The 21,067-nt window shown below is 38.2% G+C and overlaps 1 protein-coding gene across 2 annotated transcripts in view; it reads left to right on the forward strand.

The window, feature by feature from the left end:
* The window catches only part of POP1 (POP1 ribonuclease P/MRP subunit), a 58,510-nt gene that overhangs the window by 16,595 nt on the left and 20,848 nt on the right, over positions 1 to 21,067 (forward strand). For both annotated transcript variants that reach the window (XM_077167302.1, XM_077167301.1), the window contains exons 6-12: positions 10,092 to 10,179; positions 10,742 to 10,929; positions 11,692 to 11,948; positions 12,074 to 12,167; positions 14,918 to 15,029; positions 15,635 to 15,754; positions 17,867 to 17,982. In XM_077167302.1, the coding sequence (XP_077023417.1) occupies positions 10,092 to 10,179; positions 10,742 to 10,929; positions 11,692 to 11,948; positions 12,074 to 12,167; positions 14,918 to 15,029; positions 15,635 to 15,754; positions 17,867 to 17,982 (975 nt within the window). The remainder of the gene's footprint in view (positions 1 to 10,091; positions 10,180 to 10,741; positions 10,930 to 11,691; positions 11,949 to 12,073; positions 12,168 to 14,917; positions 15,030 to 15,634; positions 15,755 to 17,866; positions 17,983 to 21,067) is intronic.

The raw sequence follows: 21,067 nt of genomic DNA on the forward strand, positions 1-21,067 counted from the left end.
AATCACACAGTATTGTCCTTTGGTGTCTGGCTAATTTCACTCAGCATTATGTCCTCAGGGCTCATCCATCTTGTTATGTGCTTCAGGACGTCATTTTGTGTTACTGCTGCATAATATTCCATCGTGTGTATATACCATAATATTCCATCGTATGTATATTTTGTTGATCCACTTGTTTGTTGATGGGCATTTGGTTTGCTTCCATCTTTTGGCAATTGTAAATAATGCTGCTATGAATATTGTTGTGCAAATGTCTGTTTGTTGTCATTGCTTTCAGCTCTTCTGGGTATATACCAAGTAGTGCTATTGCTGGGTTATAGGTCAACTCGACATTTAGTTTCCTAAGGAATCTCCAAACAGTCTTCCATAGTGGCTGCACCATTGTACATTTCCATCAGCAGTGTATAAGTGTCCCACTTTCTCCACATCCTCTCCGACATTTATATTTCCTGATTGTTTAATAGCATTAACCATTTTTATAGGTGTGAGGTGGTATCTTATTATAGTATTTTTTTTTAATTTTTTAATTTTATTTTTTTAAATACCAAAAAACACCTATCAAACACAAACATTCCTATTTTGATCATTCCATTCTACATATATAATCAGTAATTCACAGTTTCATCACATTATTGCATATTCATCACCGTGATAATTTCTTGGAACATTTGCATCTATTCAGAAAAAGAAATGAATCGAAAACAGAAAATAAATTTATACATACCATACCCCTTACCCCTCCCTTTCATTGATCACTAGCATTTCAGACTAAATTTATTTTAACATTTGTTCCCCCATTATTTATTTTTATTCCATATGTTCTACTCATCTGTTGACAAGGTAGATAAAAGGAGCATCAGACACAAACTTTTCACAATCACACAGTGAAAGCTATATCATTATGCAATCATCTTCAAGAAACATGGCTACTGGAACACAGCTCTACATTTTCAGGCAGGTCCCTCCAGCCTCTCCATTACGTCTTGGATAACAAGGTGATATCTACTTAATGCTTAAGAATAACCTCCAGGATAACCTCTCGACTCTGTTTGGAATATCTCAGCCATTGACACTTTGTCTCATTTCACTCTTCCCCCTTTTGGTCAAGAAGGTTTTCTCAATCCCTTGATGCTGAGTCTCAGCTCATTCTGGGATTTCTGTCTCACATTGCCAGGAAGGTCCACACCCCTGGGTGTCATGTCCCACATAGACAGGGGGAGGGTGGTGAGTTTGCTTGTTGTGTTGGCTGGAGAGAGAGGCCACATCTGAGCAACAAAAGAGGTTCTCTTGGGGGTGACTCTTAGGCCTAATTTTAAGTAGGCTTGACCTATCCTTTGTGGGGTTAAGTTTCATATGAACAAACCCCAAGACTAGGGGCTCAGCCTGTAGCTTTGGTTGTCCACACTGCTTGTGAGAATATCAAGAATTCGACTTGGGGAAGTTGAATTTTCCCCTGTTCTCACCATTCCCCGAAAGGGACTTTGCAAATACTTTTTTATTCACTGATCAAATCACTCTGGGATTCATTGGGGCATCACTCTGGACAAACCAACAAAATCTCATGTCCTATTCAAGGTTCCATGTACTTATGGTGTTCAATTAAGCTGTCTACATAAGTTATATTAGGAAATGCACTAGTCAAATATAAATTTTGTACCAAATAAACATTTTTTTTGCTTTAGCCTCACACATAAGTTGAAATTTTAAAATATTAATTACCATCTATTTTCAGCACCCTGCAGTAGTAATGACATTCCTTTGTTCTTCCTCATGAAAAAACATTTTTAAAATTTGTACAGTTAGTCACTATCATTATGCACTCTAGGCATTCCTAGATTACACCATCTCAGTCTTTATCATCTATCTTTCTTTCTGATTTCATTTGTGCCCCCAGCCCTTCTCCCTCTATCATTCTCACATGCAGCTTCATTCAGTTAGGTAGTGTTACAGTTTGGTAGTATTGTGCTGTCCATTTCTGAGTTTTTTCTATTCAGTCTTATTGCACAATCTGTAGCCCTTCAGCTCCAATTACCCAATATCTTACCCTATTTCTATCTCCTGATGGTCTCTGTTGTCAATGAAATTCTCCATGTTTATTCACTAATGTCAGTTCATATTAGTGAGACCATGCAGTATTTGTCTTTTTGTTTCTGGCTAATCTCACTCAGCATAATGACTTTAATTCCATCCATGTTGTTACATACATCATAACTTTATTCTGTCTTACAGCTGCATAATATTCCATCGTATGTATATACCACAGTTTGTTTAGCTACTCATCTGTTGATGGACATTTTGGCTGTTTCCATCTTTTCGCAATTGTAAATAATCATTGTAGTCTTGATCTGCATTTCCTTATAGCCAGTGAAGATGGACATCTCTCATGTGCTTTTGAGTCATCTGTTATTTGTCTTCAGAAAAATGCCTATTTGTATCTTTAACCCATTTTATAATTGGATTGTTTGTTCTTTTGTTGTTGAGTTGTATGATTTCTTTGTATATACAGGAAATCAAACCTTTGTCCCATATGTGATTTCCAAATACTTTCTTCCATTGAATTGGCTGCCTCTTCACCTTTTTGACAAAGTCTTTTGAGGTCAGAAGCATTTGCTTTTGAGGAGTTCCCATTTATCTATTTTTTCATTTGTTGCTTGTGCTTTGGGTGTAAAGTTTAGGAAGCTACCTCCTATTACTAGGTCTTGATGATGTTTCTCTACATTTTCTTCTAGAAGCTTTACCTTGCTAGTTATATTTAGGTGTTTGGTCCACTTTGAGTTAGTTGTTGGGTAGGGTGTAAGATAGAGGTCCTCTTTCATTCTCTTGGCTATTGATATCCAGTTCTTCCATGCCCAATTATTATAAAGACTATTTTGTCCCAGTTCAGAGGATTTGGGGGCCTTGTCAAAAATCACTTGACCATAGATTTGTTGGTTTATTTCTGCACTTTTGATTTGATTCCATTGGTCAGTACTTCTGTCTTTGTGCCAGTACCATGCTGTTTTGACCACTGTGGCTTTAAAATAGGTTTTAAAGTCAGGGAGTATTAATCCTCCCACTTCATTCTTCTTCTTTAGAATGCTTTTAGCTATTCAGGGTCTCTTTCTCTTCCAGATGAATTTGGTAGTTAGCTTTTCCAAATCTTCAAAGTAGGTTGTTGGAATTTTGATGGGTAGTGTGTTGAATCTGTAGATCAGTTTGGGGAGAATTGACACCTTAACTATATTTAGCTTTCCTATCCATGAGCAAGGAACATCTTTCCACCTATTTAGATCTCCTTTGATTTCTTTTAGCAATGTTATGTAGTTTTCTGTGTACAAGTCCTTTTCATCCCTAGTTAAGTTCATTCCTAAGTATTTGATTCCTTTAGTTGCTATTTTGAATGCAATTTTTTCCTTAACTGACTCCTCGGCTAACTCATTGCTTGTGTATAGAAATGTTACTGATTTTTGCACATTTAATTTTATGTCCTACCACCTTGTTGCATTTGTTTGTCAGCTCAAGTAACTTTGCTGTAGATTTCTCAGGTATCATATCATCTGCAAATAATGTGAGTTTTACTTCTTTCTTTCCAATTTGGATGCCTTTGATTTCTTTGTCCTGCCGGACTGCTCTAGCTAGAACTTCTAGCACAATGTTGATTAATAGTGGGCATCCTTATCTTATACCTGATCTTAGGGGGAAGGCTTTCAGTCTCTTTCCATCGAGTACAATGCTGGCTATTGGTTTTTCATATATTTACTTTATCATATTGAGGTAGTTACCTTTGATTCTTGTCTTTTGGAGTGTTTTTATCAGAAAAGGATGCTAAGTTTTGTTGAATACTTTTTCAGCATCAATCAAGATGATCATGTGAGTTTTCCCTTTTGATTTGTTAATGTGCTGTATTACGTTAATTGATTTTCTTGTGTTGAACCATCCTTGCATTCCTGGTATAAACTGACTTGATCATTGTGTATAATTATTTTAATGTGTTGTTGGATTCGATTTGCTAATATTTTATTGAGAATTTTTGCATGTATGTTTATTAGGGAGATTGGCCTGTAGTTTTCCTTTCTTATAGCGTCTTTATCTGGTTTTGGTATTAAAATGATATTAGCTTCCTAAAATGAGTTAGGCAGAGTTTCTTTTTCTTCAAATTTTTGGAAAAGTTTGAGCAGGATTTGTGTTAGTTCTTTCTGGAATGTTTGATAAAACTGCCCTGTGAAGCCATCTGCCCCTGGGCTTTTCTTTGTAGGAAGATTTTTAATGACTGATTGAATCTCTTTATTTGTGATTGGTTTATTGAGATCTTCTATTTCTTCCTAAGTCAGTATAGCTTGTTTGTGTGTCTCCAGGAATTTGTCCATTATATCTAAGTTTTCTAGTTTGTTGGTATATAGTTGTTCATAGTATCCTTTTATGATTTTTTTTATTTCTTCAAGATCTGTGGTAATGCACCCCTTCTCATTTCTAATTTTGTCTATTTGCATCCTCTCTCTTTTTTTCTTTGTCTGTCTGTCTAGTGGCCCATCAATTTGATTGATTTTCTCAAAGACCCAACTTCTGGTTTTATTGATTCTTTCTGTTGTTCTTTTGTTCTCCCATTCATTTATCTCTGATTTAATCTTTATTATTTCTCTTCTCCTGTTTGCTTTGGGGTTAGTTTGCTGTTCTTTCTCAGTTTCCTCCAGGTATGCTACTAAGTTGTCTATTTGTGCTCTTTCTTGTTTTTTAATATAAGCATTTAAGGCAATAAATTTCCCTCTCAGCACCACTTTTGCTGCATCCCATAAGTTCTGATAAATTATATTCTCATTTTCATTTATCACCAGATAGCTATTGATTTCTCTAGAAATTTCTTCTTTCACCCACTGGATGTTTAACAGTGTGTTGTTTAATCTCCATATATTTGTGAATGTTCTCATTCTTTGGTGGTTATTGAGATCCAGCTTCATCCTATTGTGATCAGAGAAAGTGCTTTGAATAATTTCGGTATTTTTAAATTTATGAAGACCTGTTTTGTGCCCCAGCATATGATCAATCTTGGAGAAAGATCTATGAGCACTAGGGAAGAATGTATATCCTTGTGCTTTGGGATGCAGTGACCTATATATATCTGTTAGGTCTAATTCTTTTATCAAGTTATTTAACTTCTCTATTTCCTTGTTGATCTTCTGTCTGGTTGTTCTGTCTATAGAGGAGAGTGGTATATTGAAGTCTCCTGTTATTGTTGAAACATCTGTCACCTTCAGTTTTGCCAGTGTCTGTCTTATGTACCTTGGAGCTCTTGGTGGCCAAGTTTTGAAAGCTGTTGGTGTTAGTGTTTTCTGATATATCTTGAGAACAATCTAGCAGAATAGTCAAAGCAAGAACCTTTGATTAGCCTTTAATTTGAAAACTCAGCAGCAGAAATCATAGATTATAGTCAAACTTTCAGAGCCAACCAGCTTGTTGGTGACATGGGTAGCACCTGGACAGCTGATTCCTCAGGCTTGCTTATTCCACTGTACTCTGCCATCTCTCAGTTTTTTTTAAAATGCAACCTTATTGAGAAATATATATTCACATATCATATAATCATCTAAATTGTACAATCAGTGGTTCATAGTATCATCATATAGCTGTGCATTCGTCATCACAATAGATTTTTTTTAATGTTTTGTATTGTTAAATGTAACATATACACAAAGAAAAGAAAGAAGGAACTGAAAATTTTCAAGGTACCCTTCGACAGGTAGATACAGAACAGATTTCAGAATTTGTTATGGGTTACTGTTCCACTATTTCAGATATTTCCTTCTAGCTTCTCCAAAACACTGGAGTCTAGAAGAAATATGTATTTTTTCTTTTATGTGAAAAATAGATACAAAAAATTTCAAAGCACATCACAACAATTACTTGTAGAACAAATTTCAGATTTTGATATAGATTATAGTTCCACCATTTTAGATTTTTACTGTCATGGTTAGGGACAGGTGTCAACTTGGCCAAGTTGTGGTACCTGTTCATCTGATTGGGCGTGCGCCGGCCTGTCTGTTGCAATGAGGACATTTCATAGGATTAGGTCATGATCACGTCAGCTACATCCACAGCTGATTCCATTTGTAATCAGCCAAAGGGGAGTGTCTTCTGCAATTAGTGATGCTAAATGCAATCATGGGAAGCCTTTTAAGGAGGACTCAGAGGAGACAGGTTCCATTCCTGCTTTGGCTGGTGAGCCTTTCCTGTGGAGTTCATCCAGGCCATCCATTGGAGTCATCGGCTTCGCAGCCTGCCCTGTGGATTTTGGACTCTGTGTTCCTACGGTCACGTGAGACACTTTCATAAATTTTATATTTGCAAGTGTTCCCTATTAATTCTGTTTCTCTAGAGAACCCTAACTAATACATTTACTTTTAGCTGCTCTAAGATACTGGAGACTAAAAGTAATATCAATATTCAGCAATCATACTTGTTTGTTAAACCCTGCCTTCTCTGTATAACTCCACCATCACCTTTGATCTTTCTCCTACTCTTTAGGGGTGTTTGGTCTAGGCTCATTCTAACTTATTCATGTTGGAAGGGGCTGTGGATAATATGGGTTGGGGGCATGGTACTAGTTGATATTCCGGAGAGGCTGGTCCCGCTGCATTTCAGGACTCTTCTGGTCTAGGGACCATCTGGAGGTTGTAGGTTTCTGGAAAGTAACCCTAGTGCATGAACATTTGTAGAATCTTATTACTGTCCTAGGTGTTCTTTAGGGTTGGCTGGAATTGTTCTGGTTGTGGTTTGGCAAGATATGGTACATAGCAATGTCTAACTGAAGCTTGCATAAGAGTGACCTCCAGAGTAGCCTCTTGACTCTATTTGAACTCTCTCAGCCACTGATACCTTGTTTGTTACACTTCTTTTCCCCTTTTTGGTCAGGAAGGCATTGTTGATCCCATGGTGCCAGGGCCAAACTCATCCCTGGGAGTCATCTCCCATGCTACCAGGGAGACTTGCATCCCTGGGTGTCATGTCCCGCATAGGGGGAGGACAATGATTTCACTTGCAGAGTTGGGCATAGAGAGAGGGGCCATATCTGAGCAACAAAAGAGGTCCTCCAGAAGTAACTCTTGGGCATACCTATAGATAGGCTAAGCTTCTCTGCTACATACATGAACTTCACAAGAGTAAGCCTCAAGATCAAGGTCTTGGCCTACTGATTTGGGTGTCCCTAATGTTTGACACAGTATCAGGGGTTTCTCCAGTGGTAAAGTTTAATAGTTGCATATTTTTTCTCCCATCCCTCAGGGGACTTTGCCAATACTTTTTCCTTATCTGCGTAATATACTCTGGGATTTATCTAGGCATTACATTAAGCTATATATTTGAACTTATTTTGCCTCACCAAGTGTCCCACAGTTTCAGTCACAATGTTGCAAACCTCACAACTCCATTCCTCTTTTTAGCAGCACAAATATGTATACCCTTCATTTGCCAGTCTCCTTCTCAGTCAGTGTATCCTTCAGCCACCTCTATTCATTAGATATCATGTATGATGTCTGAAGTGAACAGTCCAACAACATTCTCAATTTTAGATAGTTTCATTGTTCCCAAGAAAAAGGTAACCAGTGAAAGCACCCTCACCAAATAGAAAATCTAAACCTTTCCTTAACTCTTGTCTCTCCCCCCCATTATTTATCACTAGTGTTACTGTGGTTCTGTTGATGTTTTCTTGTTAAACATATTCCATAGCATGCAAAAGCAGTACCCCGAGCTTATACACTCTTTGTACAGGATTCATACCTTTGAAGTAGTTCACTCAAAAACTTATTTATATTTGTCATCTCTCAAATTTTAAGACAGGCCAGGAGTATGAGTTACTTCTCATTCGGGGCAGGATTTTTGCTGAGTAATCAGATATTTTCTATACATTTGATCAATCCTAAATAATAAAAAATAAAAGCTAATAGTAACAAATAATGTTGAGTTCCTACTATATGCCAGATATTATTTTGAATGCTTTTTATTTGTTTACTCATTTAATCCTTAAAACAACAGCAGTATGAAGTTTGTAGTTACTGTGGTTTCCATTTTACAAATGAGGAAACTTAGAATACAAAAAGGTTACTTAATTTGTCCACAACAGTACAATCAGTGAGTTCTGAAGTTGAGATTTGACCCCAGGTGGTCTGACTCCAGAGTTCCACACCCTTCCCCATTATTCTCTGCTACTGTTACTGGACAAAGATAGTGGATTCTTTTGCCTGATGCACTCAAATGACCAATTCCTGAGACACCAGTGTTTCAAAGAGAGAAAAGTTTATTACTGGGCACACAACAGGAGATCAGATGGCCTTTCGGCCCAAAATCTTGTCCCCAAACTACAGTAATTCTGATGATTTTATAGAATTAAAAGATGGGCAGGTTTTGGATAATGTGGCCCCAGTTGATATAAGTAGAGGCGGTCTAATTATTGAGCATGTGCAGATTGATTACATACTTAGTTACAGAAAATATGAAAGAAAATGGCAGCCTTAATATGATGATGGGCACTATAGTTAGTATTATAATGAAGTATGGGTGACTTATAGGTTAAAGTCTAAGCTACTGTGCATGCTGGTGGGCCCATTTTGGTTAGATCAGTCTTGGTTATCAAGATAACTTTGGACTTGGGGTGTATTCGTTCTGGGCTGACCCAAGACTTCATTAATAAACATTAGGGGCTGTCTTTCATGATTACAAGACTTCAGAGTTGAAAAACTGGATAAATGGGTACAAATGAAGGTTAGTTCCAAGGTTTTTACAATCACAGAGGCAAAAGATAAAGGCTGTGCAATCAGTATCAGAAATCAAGGCAGCTGAATTACAATTTAGAGATTTCAGTCTCCTTCAATATACCAGAAAGCAAAAAGGAATATCTGTGTAATGATTCAGTAATCAAAACATGCCTTAAATCCTGATTTCTTGGTTACATTGCCACCCAGGTGCACAAATTTAGGTAAGGTTCATCTGACCACTGGCTGAGAGTGAGTCACTGCTCATGAGAAAATTTCTGAGTGTGAATGGCAGCACTGGTTCATGTGGGTGTGTCCGAGTCTTAGCTGTATCCTGCCACTTAGTTCCAGTTGCTGAGTTTGCTGAAATTGCTTAAAGGTGCTGTGGCAGCACGGTTGGTTCTGGATCAGCCAGCCTCATTCAGGTGCTGCCTTCTCTACTTTATAGCTCCATGACTGTTCAGGTTACACCTTCTCTGTGTCTCGGTGTCCTCGTCTGTTAAATGAAGTAACGGCAGTAGCTGGTTCATCAAGTAGTTGAAAGGATTAAATGCAGTCTGTGTAAAGAGCTAACCCTCAAGTACTCAAGGAACCTTTCAGTGAATAACTTTTACAGTTCTTTAAGGTATTGATTTCATTAGTTCATTCAGATGGGAAGGTTTTTTTCTCATTACTCTGTTTTTTCCTTATACATTGCTCGGTGAAAGTTGCATGTTATAGTCAAGCTGAGAGTGGGAGGAATGTGAGATAAATTAATTTTTACAGCACTTTGTCTCTGGGATCTTGTCTTAGGTGATGGTAAGGTCCTGGATTAGTAACCAAAGTGAGCAACCTTAGCATAATTTTGTAGAATTTATTGATATCTTGCTTATTCTCCTTCCGGTTTCTTAATTTGGGTAGATTCTGCGCAGGAATAATCCTTTACTTGGAAGCAGCAGTTTTAATTTCCTACTTAGAACTTGTCTATGAATATGGGATAAAAACTTTTTTTTTCTTGAAAAATAGGACCTGAAACTTAGCTTTCAAATGGAAATTATGAATAATGTGAACCATTTCTTTTTGGGGCAGTGGTGTAGGGGTAGTGCATGGGCCAGGAATCAAACCCAGGCCTCCCATGTGGCAGGTGAGCATACTACCACTGGACCACCCATGAGCTCCTGAACCATTTTATTTGGATTCAGATTAGTTTAATAATATTTGCTAATGTCACAAGAATTGGCAGTGTTTAGATGTGAACTTATGAAAAGGTAGCTTTAGTAATTTTTTCTGTCTTGGACTCCTAGAGTAAGATATCCTCTGGCTTTTGGCTCCTTAGCAATTTTATCCCCTATGAATTCATAAATATTTAATTTTGTCTCCCCCTTTGTGCAGGATTTATCCTACTATTGTTGTTTGGAGTTGAAGGGCAAAGAGGAAGAAATACTAAAAGCGCTTTCTCAAATGTGTAGCACAGACACAGGTAAACTTGTTTCAAAGTTGAACCTTGAAAATATCATGCTGAGTGAACTAAGCAGCACAGAAGGACAAATATTGTATGATAGATATGAAATATCTAAAAAAAGTAAATTTGCAGACAGAAAGTAGAGATTACAGTGAATGGAGAAAGGGGGAACAGGGAAGTTTTTGCATACTGGTATAGAGTATAAATTAAAAAAAAATTTTGACCCAAAAGCCCTAAAACAAACAAAAAGACCGTTGTATTTTTGTCCCCAATGAGTATGTTAATTTAAGGAAAGCTAGGGTGACTCTTACATTGTTTCTAACATTGTCAAGTGTAAAGTAAGAGAACCGTTATTCTGGGTAGTGAACTTAGCCGGGAAGAAAACTCGAAACTCTCATTAATTCATTCATTCAGTAAATATTATTGAGAGTCTGTTGTAGCCCAGGATTTGATCTAAGCAATGATCAGAACAAAACTTTAACCCTAATGGGACAGACAACAAATAACAGTATGTCTATAAGGAAATAATACTGTAGTCTCAACACTTGGACTCATGGAATTTTGCTCTTGTTCGTGTCAGGATTGACTTTCGCCGCAGTTCACTGCTTGTCTGGAAAGCGCCAAGGCAGTCTACTGCTTTACCGAGCAAACAAATATCCCAGAGAAATGCTTGGGCCTGTGACATTTATTTGGAAGCCTGAGAGGAGCCCTGGGGCCATGTCTGAGAACAGGCAGCTTTGGATCTGGCTCCATCCCACTCTTAAACAGGTATAGTCCTTCAGATACTTTTCCCACCATTCTGTTGCTACATTCTTAAATTACTTCTGAAAATCAATAAAACGGAAATTTAAATAGTGTGGAAGTATGGCTCATAGTTTGATATTTGAATATAGGGGAAAATTGTATGAATATTAAATGAAGCAAATCTTGACCTCTCAGTTTTTAGTAAGCTGTAATTGAATTGATAGTAGAGATGAAAACCAACCCTGTCATGCAAAGGTTCACACTGTTGCATATGGACTAATGCTTCCACCATGCCTAGATTGGGAAGCGGGTATATAGATGCTTGTGAGAGCCTACTTGGTTATGAGAAGTTGCCTTGAGTAATTCTGGTAGTTTTGAATACTGCATTTAGCTTGTGCTTCTCTTCTTTGACATACTTACTGCTATTATAGAGTGAACTGTACATTTAAAAATTTTTCTCCTAATTGTTTTTTAAATTAGGTCAGAGTGTTTGTGTTGTTTTCATAATCTCTAACATTTAGAAGTTCTTTTTTGTTCACAGTGCCTTGCAGTGCTCAGAAAACCCCAAAAATTCAGGCTTTGGCTGTGCATTGACTAGCTGCTTCCAGTGAAAAAAAAGAAAACCCCAAAAATGTTTTTGATGATAATGAATTTAGTCTATAATTTGTGAAGGACTGAAAGTTGAATTTTTAAAGGAATAAAACCTAACGTAAACTAAATCAACGTGAAGTTGTAAAGTACTTAAATTTCAAATTGTCCAAGTGAAAAGTTTGAATATGTCTTTAGGATATCTTGGAGGAAATGAAAGCAGTGTGCCAGTGTGTGGAACCCGTCAGATCAACCGTCTGCATCCCCGACCCGCCTCCGCCACCGCCCCAAGGAAAAAGTCAGGCCACACTGCCTGATGAGAAAATGAGCAAGAAAAGAAAACGGAAAGATGATGGAGAAAATGCTAAACCAGTGAAAAAAGTTATGGGTGATGGAACTAGAGATCATCTTCAACCATACTCTTGGGTCTCTCCAACCACAGGCGTTATAATCAGGTACACGCTGAATTTGCCATGAACCTGCTAACAGTTGTCAGGGAATGCTTGCTCCGGTTTTTGCCAAAGGCACAGACATTGTTTATAATGGAAGTTTCCATTTTAAGACCTTTTCTCTGTTTTAGTGACCTGACGATGGAGATGAACAGATACCGACTGATTGGTCCACTTTCCCACTCCATCCTAACTGAGGCGCTAAAAGCCGCTTCTGTCCACATTGTAAGAGTAAATGGGACTGTATTGTTTTATTCTGATTATGTTATTCTAGTAAATTTGTGAATCTTGGTATACTGTTTGGTAAAATTTGGACATGACTTATAAATGTTTATTTTCCTATGTATGCTTATTATCAAAACTTATCCTGAAAGAGCTAACTTGAGTGGATGTGAGAAGTAATTGATTTGCTCTTATTTAGATTTTTTTTTTTTTTGCATGGGCAGGCACCAGAAAACAAACTGCTCTTATTTAAATATAAACGACACTTACAGTTTCTTACGAATCTGGTAGAAGGGTTTTAACTTCTGGTCCATGGCTAGGTAATAGAAAGCCCCTAAAATCCCTGAAATTGTATATGAATTTTTTTGTAAGTATGTGCTAGTGTGATGTATATTTTGTGGGGTCTCAACCACTATTCTCACTCTCTCTCTCTCTTTTTTCTTCAATTTATGTGTGTGGTGGGAAGTCCATTTCCCCTGCAGTATATAACCTCTGTCCTGCTCATCAGAGGTTGTGCTTTACCACCAATGTGTGTGGGGCTTAGAGGCTACTATGGGGGGTTTTGCCTCATGCTCAGCCAGGAACTTGGAATGGTCCCTCTTGGACCATCCTTAGAGGGTACAGCCTTGAGCAAGCACACAGTCTTCTAGACCGAGGGATGACTGTGATTATTTTTTATTCTGTTTTCCTAGAAATCATCTCTGCACTAGAGTAGTTTATTGCTCAGCCAGCATTTGGTTGGAGATTGTGCTTAATCACTATTGTCTCTTGCCTGGAATACTGGGACAGCTTCATTTTTTCTTCCATTATTCCCCCTTTTCAGTCCCTTCTCCATACTGGAGGTGGAGTGATCTTTAAACATTTGTTCATATTGTATTAATTCCTAATTAGAAGTCTTTCAACAGCTTCTTATTGTATTGAAGAGAAAATCCTCCTCGCTTCTGTGCTTCAGCCATATTGGCCTTCTTTCAGGTCCTGGAACGTGTCAGTTGGATGGCTGCTGTTCTAGTTTGCTAGCTGTTGGAATGCAATATACCAGACACAGAATGGCTTTTAAAAGGGGAATTTAATAAGTTGCTAGTTTACAGTTTTAAGGCCGAGAAAATGTCCCAATTAAAACAAGTCTATAGAAATGTCCAATCTAAGGTATCCAGGGAAAAATACTTGAGTTCAAGAAGGCTGATAAAGTCCAGGGTCTCTCTCTCATGTGAGAAGGCACATGGTGAACAGGGTCAGGATTTCTCTCTCGGCTCGAAAGGCACCTGGCAAACACAGTGTCATCTGCTATCTTTCTCTCCTGATTTCCTTTCATGAAGCTCCCCGGGAGGCATTTTCCTTCTTCATCTCCAAAGGTGGCTGGCTAGTAGACTCTCTGCTTCTCGTGGCTATGTCATTCTCTGCTCTCTCAGAAATCACTCTCATTCTCCAAAGTGTTTCCTCTTTTATAGGACTTCAAAAACTAATCAAGACCCACCCAAATGGGTGGAGACATGCCGTCATCTAACCCAACTTAACAGCCACTCTTGATTAAATCACACTTCCAGAAGATGATCTGATTACAGTTACAAACATGCAATATTGAATAAGGATTATTCTGCCTTTATGGAATGGGATTTGATTAAAACATGGCTTTTCTAGGGGATATACATCCTTTCAAACCAGCACAGCTGCCTTAGAGCCTTTGCATCTGCTTTTCTTCCACCTGCCTGACTGTTCTGCCTCATCACTCTTTGCTTGGCTACAAATTCCTCATTCTTCAGGTTTCAGCATCTATATCATTTCTGTCCAGAATCCTTTTCCTGACCCCCCCCAACTTAAATAATAGCCCTCTGTTAGGGTCATAGCATTTTGCACCTTTCATCAATTTAGATCGATAGATTATGTATTTATGTAGTGTCTGTGTCTCATTGCGCTGTGAACTCCTTGATGGCAAGGACAGGGTGGGCCTTGTTCTTTGCTCTGTCCCCAGGGCCTGGCACCTAGTGGGTGCCCCACTGTAGCTATTATGTTATGGAGTCAAGGTTTGAACAGATGAAGTCTGGTTCCAGAGTCTGTAATAAGCCACTTAACTCTGCCACCTCAGTGTGTCTCAGATACATGATGTATATGTTATGAGTTGCCTCTTTGAGGTCTCTAGGTATGCATCCTACCTTAATGAGCTTCATTGTGAATCATGGCTCTCAGTTTTCTTCCTTGGCATGCACATGGAACTTGAAGCAAGACTCTTTGAGCTTTGCTGAATTCCTATTTCTGCCCAGAAAATATATAAGTGAAGTGCCTGTGTGTGTCTCATTTGGAAGTTCCAGGAATGCTACAGTAATAATACATCCTTCACCTGAAGATTTCTTCAGAGAGCATTGGTTTGGTTTTCCGTGGTGAGGAACATTTTACTGCTCAAGTAGGCAGTGATGCGGTTGGCAGTGGGGCTTGAAGAAAAGGCCGATCTGGTTGGTGCTGTGCTTGAGAGAGACTGCAAGCATTGTATTGCTTAGCTGGGAAGTCTCTCTTGAAAATCATGATGTCTTTACTGGTATGTGACACTTAGAGAGAAGGGTAATACTGGGTCCTTTCTCCGCTTAGAGCAGTATTGGTTTGGTGTTAATTACAGTGCTAAATGTAGTGGTAACTTTCCTTGTTTCCCCTAACACATTCCCACATGGGAGGGGGGGGAAGAGTAGGGGCTGATACCACAATCGTACAATTAAAAGCTCTGATTCATTATGTGTCTGGTAACAGGAGTTGTTGTTTTTCAGGAGGGAGAGGAGACAGAGACGACCCCTCACCATTGGTGGATTGAAACCTGTAAGAATCCTGATAGTGTTGCTCTTCATCACAGACAAGAAGCCATTTTTGAGTTGCTGGGAGGTACACAGAGGGCACAATGGGCTTTCTTGGGGGAGGAAAGAGGAGGAGGGAGTGTGTCAAAGGAGCACTTTGCAGTTGGGCTACTCACCTGTAGTGTCAGTTTTTAAACTTGCAGCTGTTACAATATACAGCAAGGGCAGCAATTACAAGAGGTGCCTTAACTTAGTGAATGAACACGATTTTCATGTTTATGAAACAAACAAGTGAGATATTAACATTCTAAAAACTGGTGTTCTGTTAAGCACCAGGTACTGAACTACAACCTCGTGCACCTGTACACAGGTCGCCTTTGTACTCAGGGCTACTACGGTTGTCACTGGTGGAAGCACACATGTTCCTGTGGCAGAATAACCTGTTTTGTGTTTGTTTAGTGTTTTTTACCAAAAACTCTTGGCACTTTATGAATTCTAGTTTTTTTTTTTTTCTTAAAGTATCAGTTCCCCGAAGAGAATACATGTTTTTAAATTATTAGCGCAGGAAGAAAGTTTCACTGGACAATCTGAAAGATTTGAAGGTATAAGCAAATATGTGTTTTAATGTGACTAACTTTCTGTAAGCTTTTTTTGTTTTTGTTTTTTGTTTTTTGTTTGTTTGTTTTGCTAAAGGAGTAACATCACCAGCAGAAATTCCTGCAGGTACTATTCTGGGACTGACAGTTGGGGATCCTCGAATAAATTTGCCTCAAAAGAGGTCCAAAGCTTTACCGAATCCAGAAAAATGCCAAGGTAAAGTTCTTGAAACAACCCCTGATTTTTCTTAATATTTTGAGCAGTCTTGTCACGTTAGAAGAGTTCTGTCTCTTCTACCTCTCCAGTAACTTCATCTGTAGAAAATGAGGGCAGTCTTTACCTGCCTGTTGAGCTGGTCTGAACAAAGAAGATTGTGTGTATATAAGTATCTTTTAACTGTAAACATGTGGCCTGATGTTTATTTTTTTTTCTTGAGTTCTCTACTTTTAGTACCATGTAAAACCCATCTCTCTGCAAACTGAGTTCTGTTAAAATGCCTGGCATTTTAGAATTTGTTAGGAAGGGATCTGCACCCGCAGCTGGTCTTGTGCTCAGTGGAAGCCTCTGTCTGACCATACAGATGATCCAGGTTCGAATCCTGGCAAGGCCATCCCAGGTGCTGAAGTGTGAGATGCTTTGGTTTAAACTGAGTAGGGTGACCTGAGTTGTTGGGTTGGCGTGACAGGAAGGTGGGTAAGGGTTGTTTAAAATTTCATTCTCATCTGGGATTTGCAGATGTTGTGATAATGTCTCATTGTATTTATGTCATATAAACACATTTGATTGGAAGGATAATTAAAATTAGCCTGTGAATTTTTTGGAGAAAAATATAAAGATGCATGTATAACAACTTCAGAATTTTTTTTTTTACCTCTCTGCATGTAGTTAGATAGTTATTAAGTGAGCAATACATTATTCTGTCAAATCTTCACATGAAAGGTGGATGGTATGAGAAAGGAGTTTGAAGATATATGGGTAAGTTAGTTAATTCCCAAACCTAAGACTTTAATCAGTGAGCCATTGCCTCTTTCTTGTCTTTCCTTTTCTTTTCTGATGGCACTACGTCTGGTGCAGTTGTGTCTGCTGTGTCACTGTATAGTGACTTGGTAAAAATTGCCTTAAAGCTATAGTTCAGTTCTACTTAGTTTCCCTGGCTGCTTTACGTCCTTTTTTTGGAATGAAGCAATTATATATGAAATCCCTTTTATGGCTTTTATCTTAATATGAATCAATTGAAGTAAAATTAAAGTTTACCTTGAAAAACATGATTTAATTTCAACTATAAAAGCTTACTTCACTGTATTTTTAGTCTTTGCTGTGGTATTTCATTGAAATTTGGCTTAGTAACCTCTTTGGAGAAGTATTTTATTTAGCATGTAAGCTACATAAAGAATTAAGTTTTTTAAGGAGTTAGTATTATATACCAATATTAATAACATGCATAACATTTAGGAAGAGAAACTAAGGTTAGAAATATACTTTGATGATAAAGAATTAATCCTTGCTTATGTCATGCCATGATGATGTCATAATGACATATTCCAGACTGTCTTTCTGTATCTGAAGTCATTCTTTGCCTATTTTGACTTAGATACTAAAAGACCAATTCTGGTCTTACTTAAACCATAAAGAAGGGTTTGCCTCATTTGGGTAACAAACTCTGAATCTCCTTGTGTGTACTGAGAATTAGAGTGCTCTGAAAAGAAAGAGTACATGAAGAACTTGAAGTGATGGTGCATTTTCTGCTTTGAAAAAGTTTACTACTTGACCATTGATTCTTGAATTTGAATGAAGTATTAATAATAATGTGTTTGTGTTTTTGCAAATCTTTTCAATTTCATTCACACAGCATTGCACTATTGTGAGTAACTGGTTTTCTAGGTGAGATTTACAAATAAAATTTCAGTTATACTATTTGTTATTTTAGTATTTAGTAACCTTAGTATTTGCTGATTTGTTGTGATATATTGTTTAATTGGTCTTTGTCTATTTTGGCATAGTATCAAGAAATTGTTCACCTCTGCAGTGGTTCTTAAAGTATGAATAATCTTAAATGTGAAATTAGGCTTTTTTAGAGACAACATAATGTGATATTTGCATTTTATACACTAATCATAGGTGTAAAAATAAAAGGTTTAGGAGCCTTTACTAGTTCATAAATTATGAAACCAGATATAAGAAAAACTTCTTGTCAAGTGTATTCTTCTAGAGAAGTTAAGTAAATGCCTATCAGGTATTTTCTTGTAATAAATTTCTTCTGGCAACTCTTAGAGTTTGCCTTCGTTGATCTAGAGGATGTGGCTTGAAAGCTATTTCTTTTCCCTTTAGATAATGAGAAAGTTAGACAGCTGCTTCTGGAGGGTGTTCCCGTGGAGTGTACGCATAGCTTTATCTGGGACCAATCAATCTGTAAGAGTGTCACAGAGAATAAAATCTCGGATCAGGTAACTAATGGTATAGGGATTATTGGTAAAGTCAGGGATGACAGGTTAAAGGTTTTCATTCTAGACACCATAAAATGTTATTTCATACTTTATAGAATTTGTTAGACTTTACTTTTTTTTTAACTTTTTTATTGTGAAATATAATGTATATACAAAAAAAAAAAAGCAATAATTTTCAAAGTGTATTTTAACAAGTAGTTACAGAAGAGACTTCAAAGTCTGGCATGGTTACCATTCCACAATTTCAAGTGTTTCCTTCTACCTGCTCCAAAACACTAAATGCTAAAAGAAATATCAAAATAGTGATTCAGCAATCATACTCATCTGTTAAATCCTGTCTTCTCTGTTACAACTCCTCCTTCTCCTTTGATCCTTCTCCCACTCTATAGGTATCTTTGGGCTATGCCCATTCTAACTTTTTCATGTTGAAAAGGAGAGGACACAATATAGAATGGGGATAGAATTAGTTGATATTCTTGTAGAGGCTGGCCCCTCTAGGTTTCAGGACTTACCTGGCCTAGGAACCCTCCGGAGACTACAGGTTTCAGGAAAGTAAATTTTAGTGTATGAAACTTTGGTAGTGTCTCAGTTAGAGCCCTAGGTATTCTTTAGGGTTAACAGGAATGATGTTGGTTGGAATTGGTAAACCAGGGCAATTAGCAGTATCTAGCTGATGCTTGCATAAGAATAGCCTCCAGAATAACCTCTCTATTTGAACTCTCTTAGCCACTGTTCTAGTTTGCTAGCTGCTGGAATGCAACACACCAGAGATGGATTGGCTTTTAATAAAAGGGGATTTATTTTGTTAGTTCTTCAGAGGAAAGGCAACCAACTTTCATCTGAGGTTCTTTCTTATGTGGGAAGGCTCAGGGTAATCTCTGCTGGCCTTCTCTCCAGGCCTCTGGGTTCTAACTACTTTCCCTGGGGTGATTCCTTTCTGCATCTCCAAAGGCCTGGGCTGAGCTGCGAGTGCTGAGATGAGGTATGCCAAGCTGCTTGGACTGTGCTACGTTGAGCTCTGTCATTTAAGCACCAGCCAATTAAGTCAAACGTCATTCATTGCAGCAGGTACATCTCCTAGCCAACTGCAGATGTAATTAGCAACAGATGAGGTTCACGTACCATTAGCTCATGTCCGCAGCAGCAAAACTATGTGCCTTCACCTGGCCAAGTTGACAACTGAATCTAACTACCACAGCCACTGATACCTTTATTTTGTTAATTAATTTTCCACCTTTTGGTCTGGAAGGCCAGGCTCATCCCTGGGAGTCATGTCCCATGTTGTCAGGTAGACTTTCACCCCTGAATGGGAAATTGAACCCAGGTCACCAGCATGGCAGGCGAGAATTCTGCCACTGAGCCACCATCACACTGCCCTTAGACTTCTTTTTGTCTTTAAACTATTTGTTGAGCCCTTACTTATACATACTATGGTTTTTTGTGTGCTTAGGGAAAAATAATCTCTAGAATACTTGATACAAAGACTATCTTGAAATGATAATTTCATTGTTTAAATACATGATTGTCTGTTATTGATTTTGTTTTCCATAAATGTTCTATGTCTTCCTTAATTTTATGTTATTTTGCACTTACCAAAGGCTGAACACTGTATTAGATGATATGAATGTCTAGATAAATAGGATATGGTCAAAGAAATACAGACTACTGAGGAAGCCTAAACAAGGGTGCTGAGCCCAGGCTAGGGAAGTAGGAGAAGGCATCCTGGATGGAGGTATTGCAGCTGACTTTCAGATGGGTGGTCAGAATTAACCAGACTTGTTTGGTTAGGGGCAAGACTGCAGTGGAGAAAGGATTGTAGAAAACGAGAACAGCATCCAAACAGGATGATGTGGTGTTCATAAATCTCTATCTGCATCAGTGGCTTGCAACTGAGTGTGGGGCAGGAGGTGAAACTGAAGAGATCGATAGGGAGGGGCCAAATCATAAAAGACGTTGAGCCATCTTAAGGGTTTAGATTTTATCTTGAAGATGGAAAGGTTTAAGCAGAGCCATGATGTGATCAGATTTCATTCTGGCAGTACTGTGGGAGAGGGGATTAGACTTGGAGTAGAAATGGTGGGGGAGCGCACTGGAGAGAAGAAGAGTGATTGGATGATGTCAAAAGAAGACCCTTGAAATAGTCCAAGTATGACTTGAAATGTGGCTTTTGGGGAAGAGGCCTGGTATGGAGGGGATGGGATTTAATATGTTTTTGTGGAAGATAAAGTTGACAAGGTTTGGTAATAGATGGCAAAATGGGAATAAGATAAGAAGAGACTTGGAGGCTTACTCCTAACGTTCTAGCTTGGGTTTGAGATTATCAGCAAAAAGAAAGTGAGGACCATGCCTGATTTGTTCACTGCTGGAGTCCAGGTTCAAGAAAAGTACCAAGCATATAAGAAGTACTCTATAAATATTTGAATGGATGAATGAACTGTGTGAATGCCAACAGCTTTCATCTCAGTGGGGGATATAGGAGGAGTGCAGATGTGGGAGGGATGCTGAATTCAGCCTTGGATTGATTAGCTGGGTTTGAGGGGCTTAAGGGACTTCCCAGAAGCAAATGCCTGGGAGCCTGGTTTCAATCTCAGGAAGAAGGTCTGGGCTGAAGAGATGCATATTTTGGAATTACCGGCATAGATAATAGTGGAAACTTCCAGTGAAGGGGAAAAAGAAGAATCAGGACGTGACTGTGGATTGCAGAGCATTCATAAGGTTAACACACTTTCCAGCAACCAGGCAGGCAGTCTCTCGCAGAATTTTCTAAGTCAAGCAGTAGCCCTCTCATGTCCTTTTTTACATCAGGCAAGAAAAATCCAAAAGGATGTGTAACTATCTACTCTTTACATTCCACTTAATAATAATTTATGGCACCTTCTGTCTTAACTCCTTCAGAGCTGGTGGACAACTCTCAATAACCAGAGTGTTTTTCCAGTTGCCTTCCTTGGGTACTTGTCACTTAATTCTTTCTGTCTTTGTGCTTCATTATATCAAATCTAAATCAAAATAAATGTAGAGATAGAGTATCAAAATATATGATTGATCATGATAAAAAGAAATGAGCAAATGAATGTATGTCATTTTA

The sequence above is a fragment of the Tamandua tetradactyla genome, chromosome 6 (genome assembly GCF_023851605.1).
Source record: "Tamandua tetradactyla isolate mTamTet1 chromosome 6, mTamTet1.pri, whole genome shotgun sequence".
NCBI lineage: Eukaryota > Metazoa > Chordata > Mammalia > Pilosa > Myrmecophagidae > Tamandua > Tamandua tetradactyla.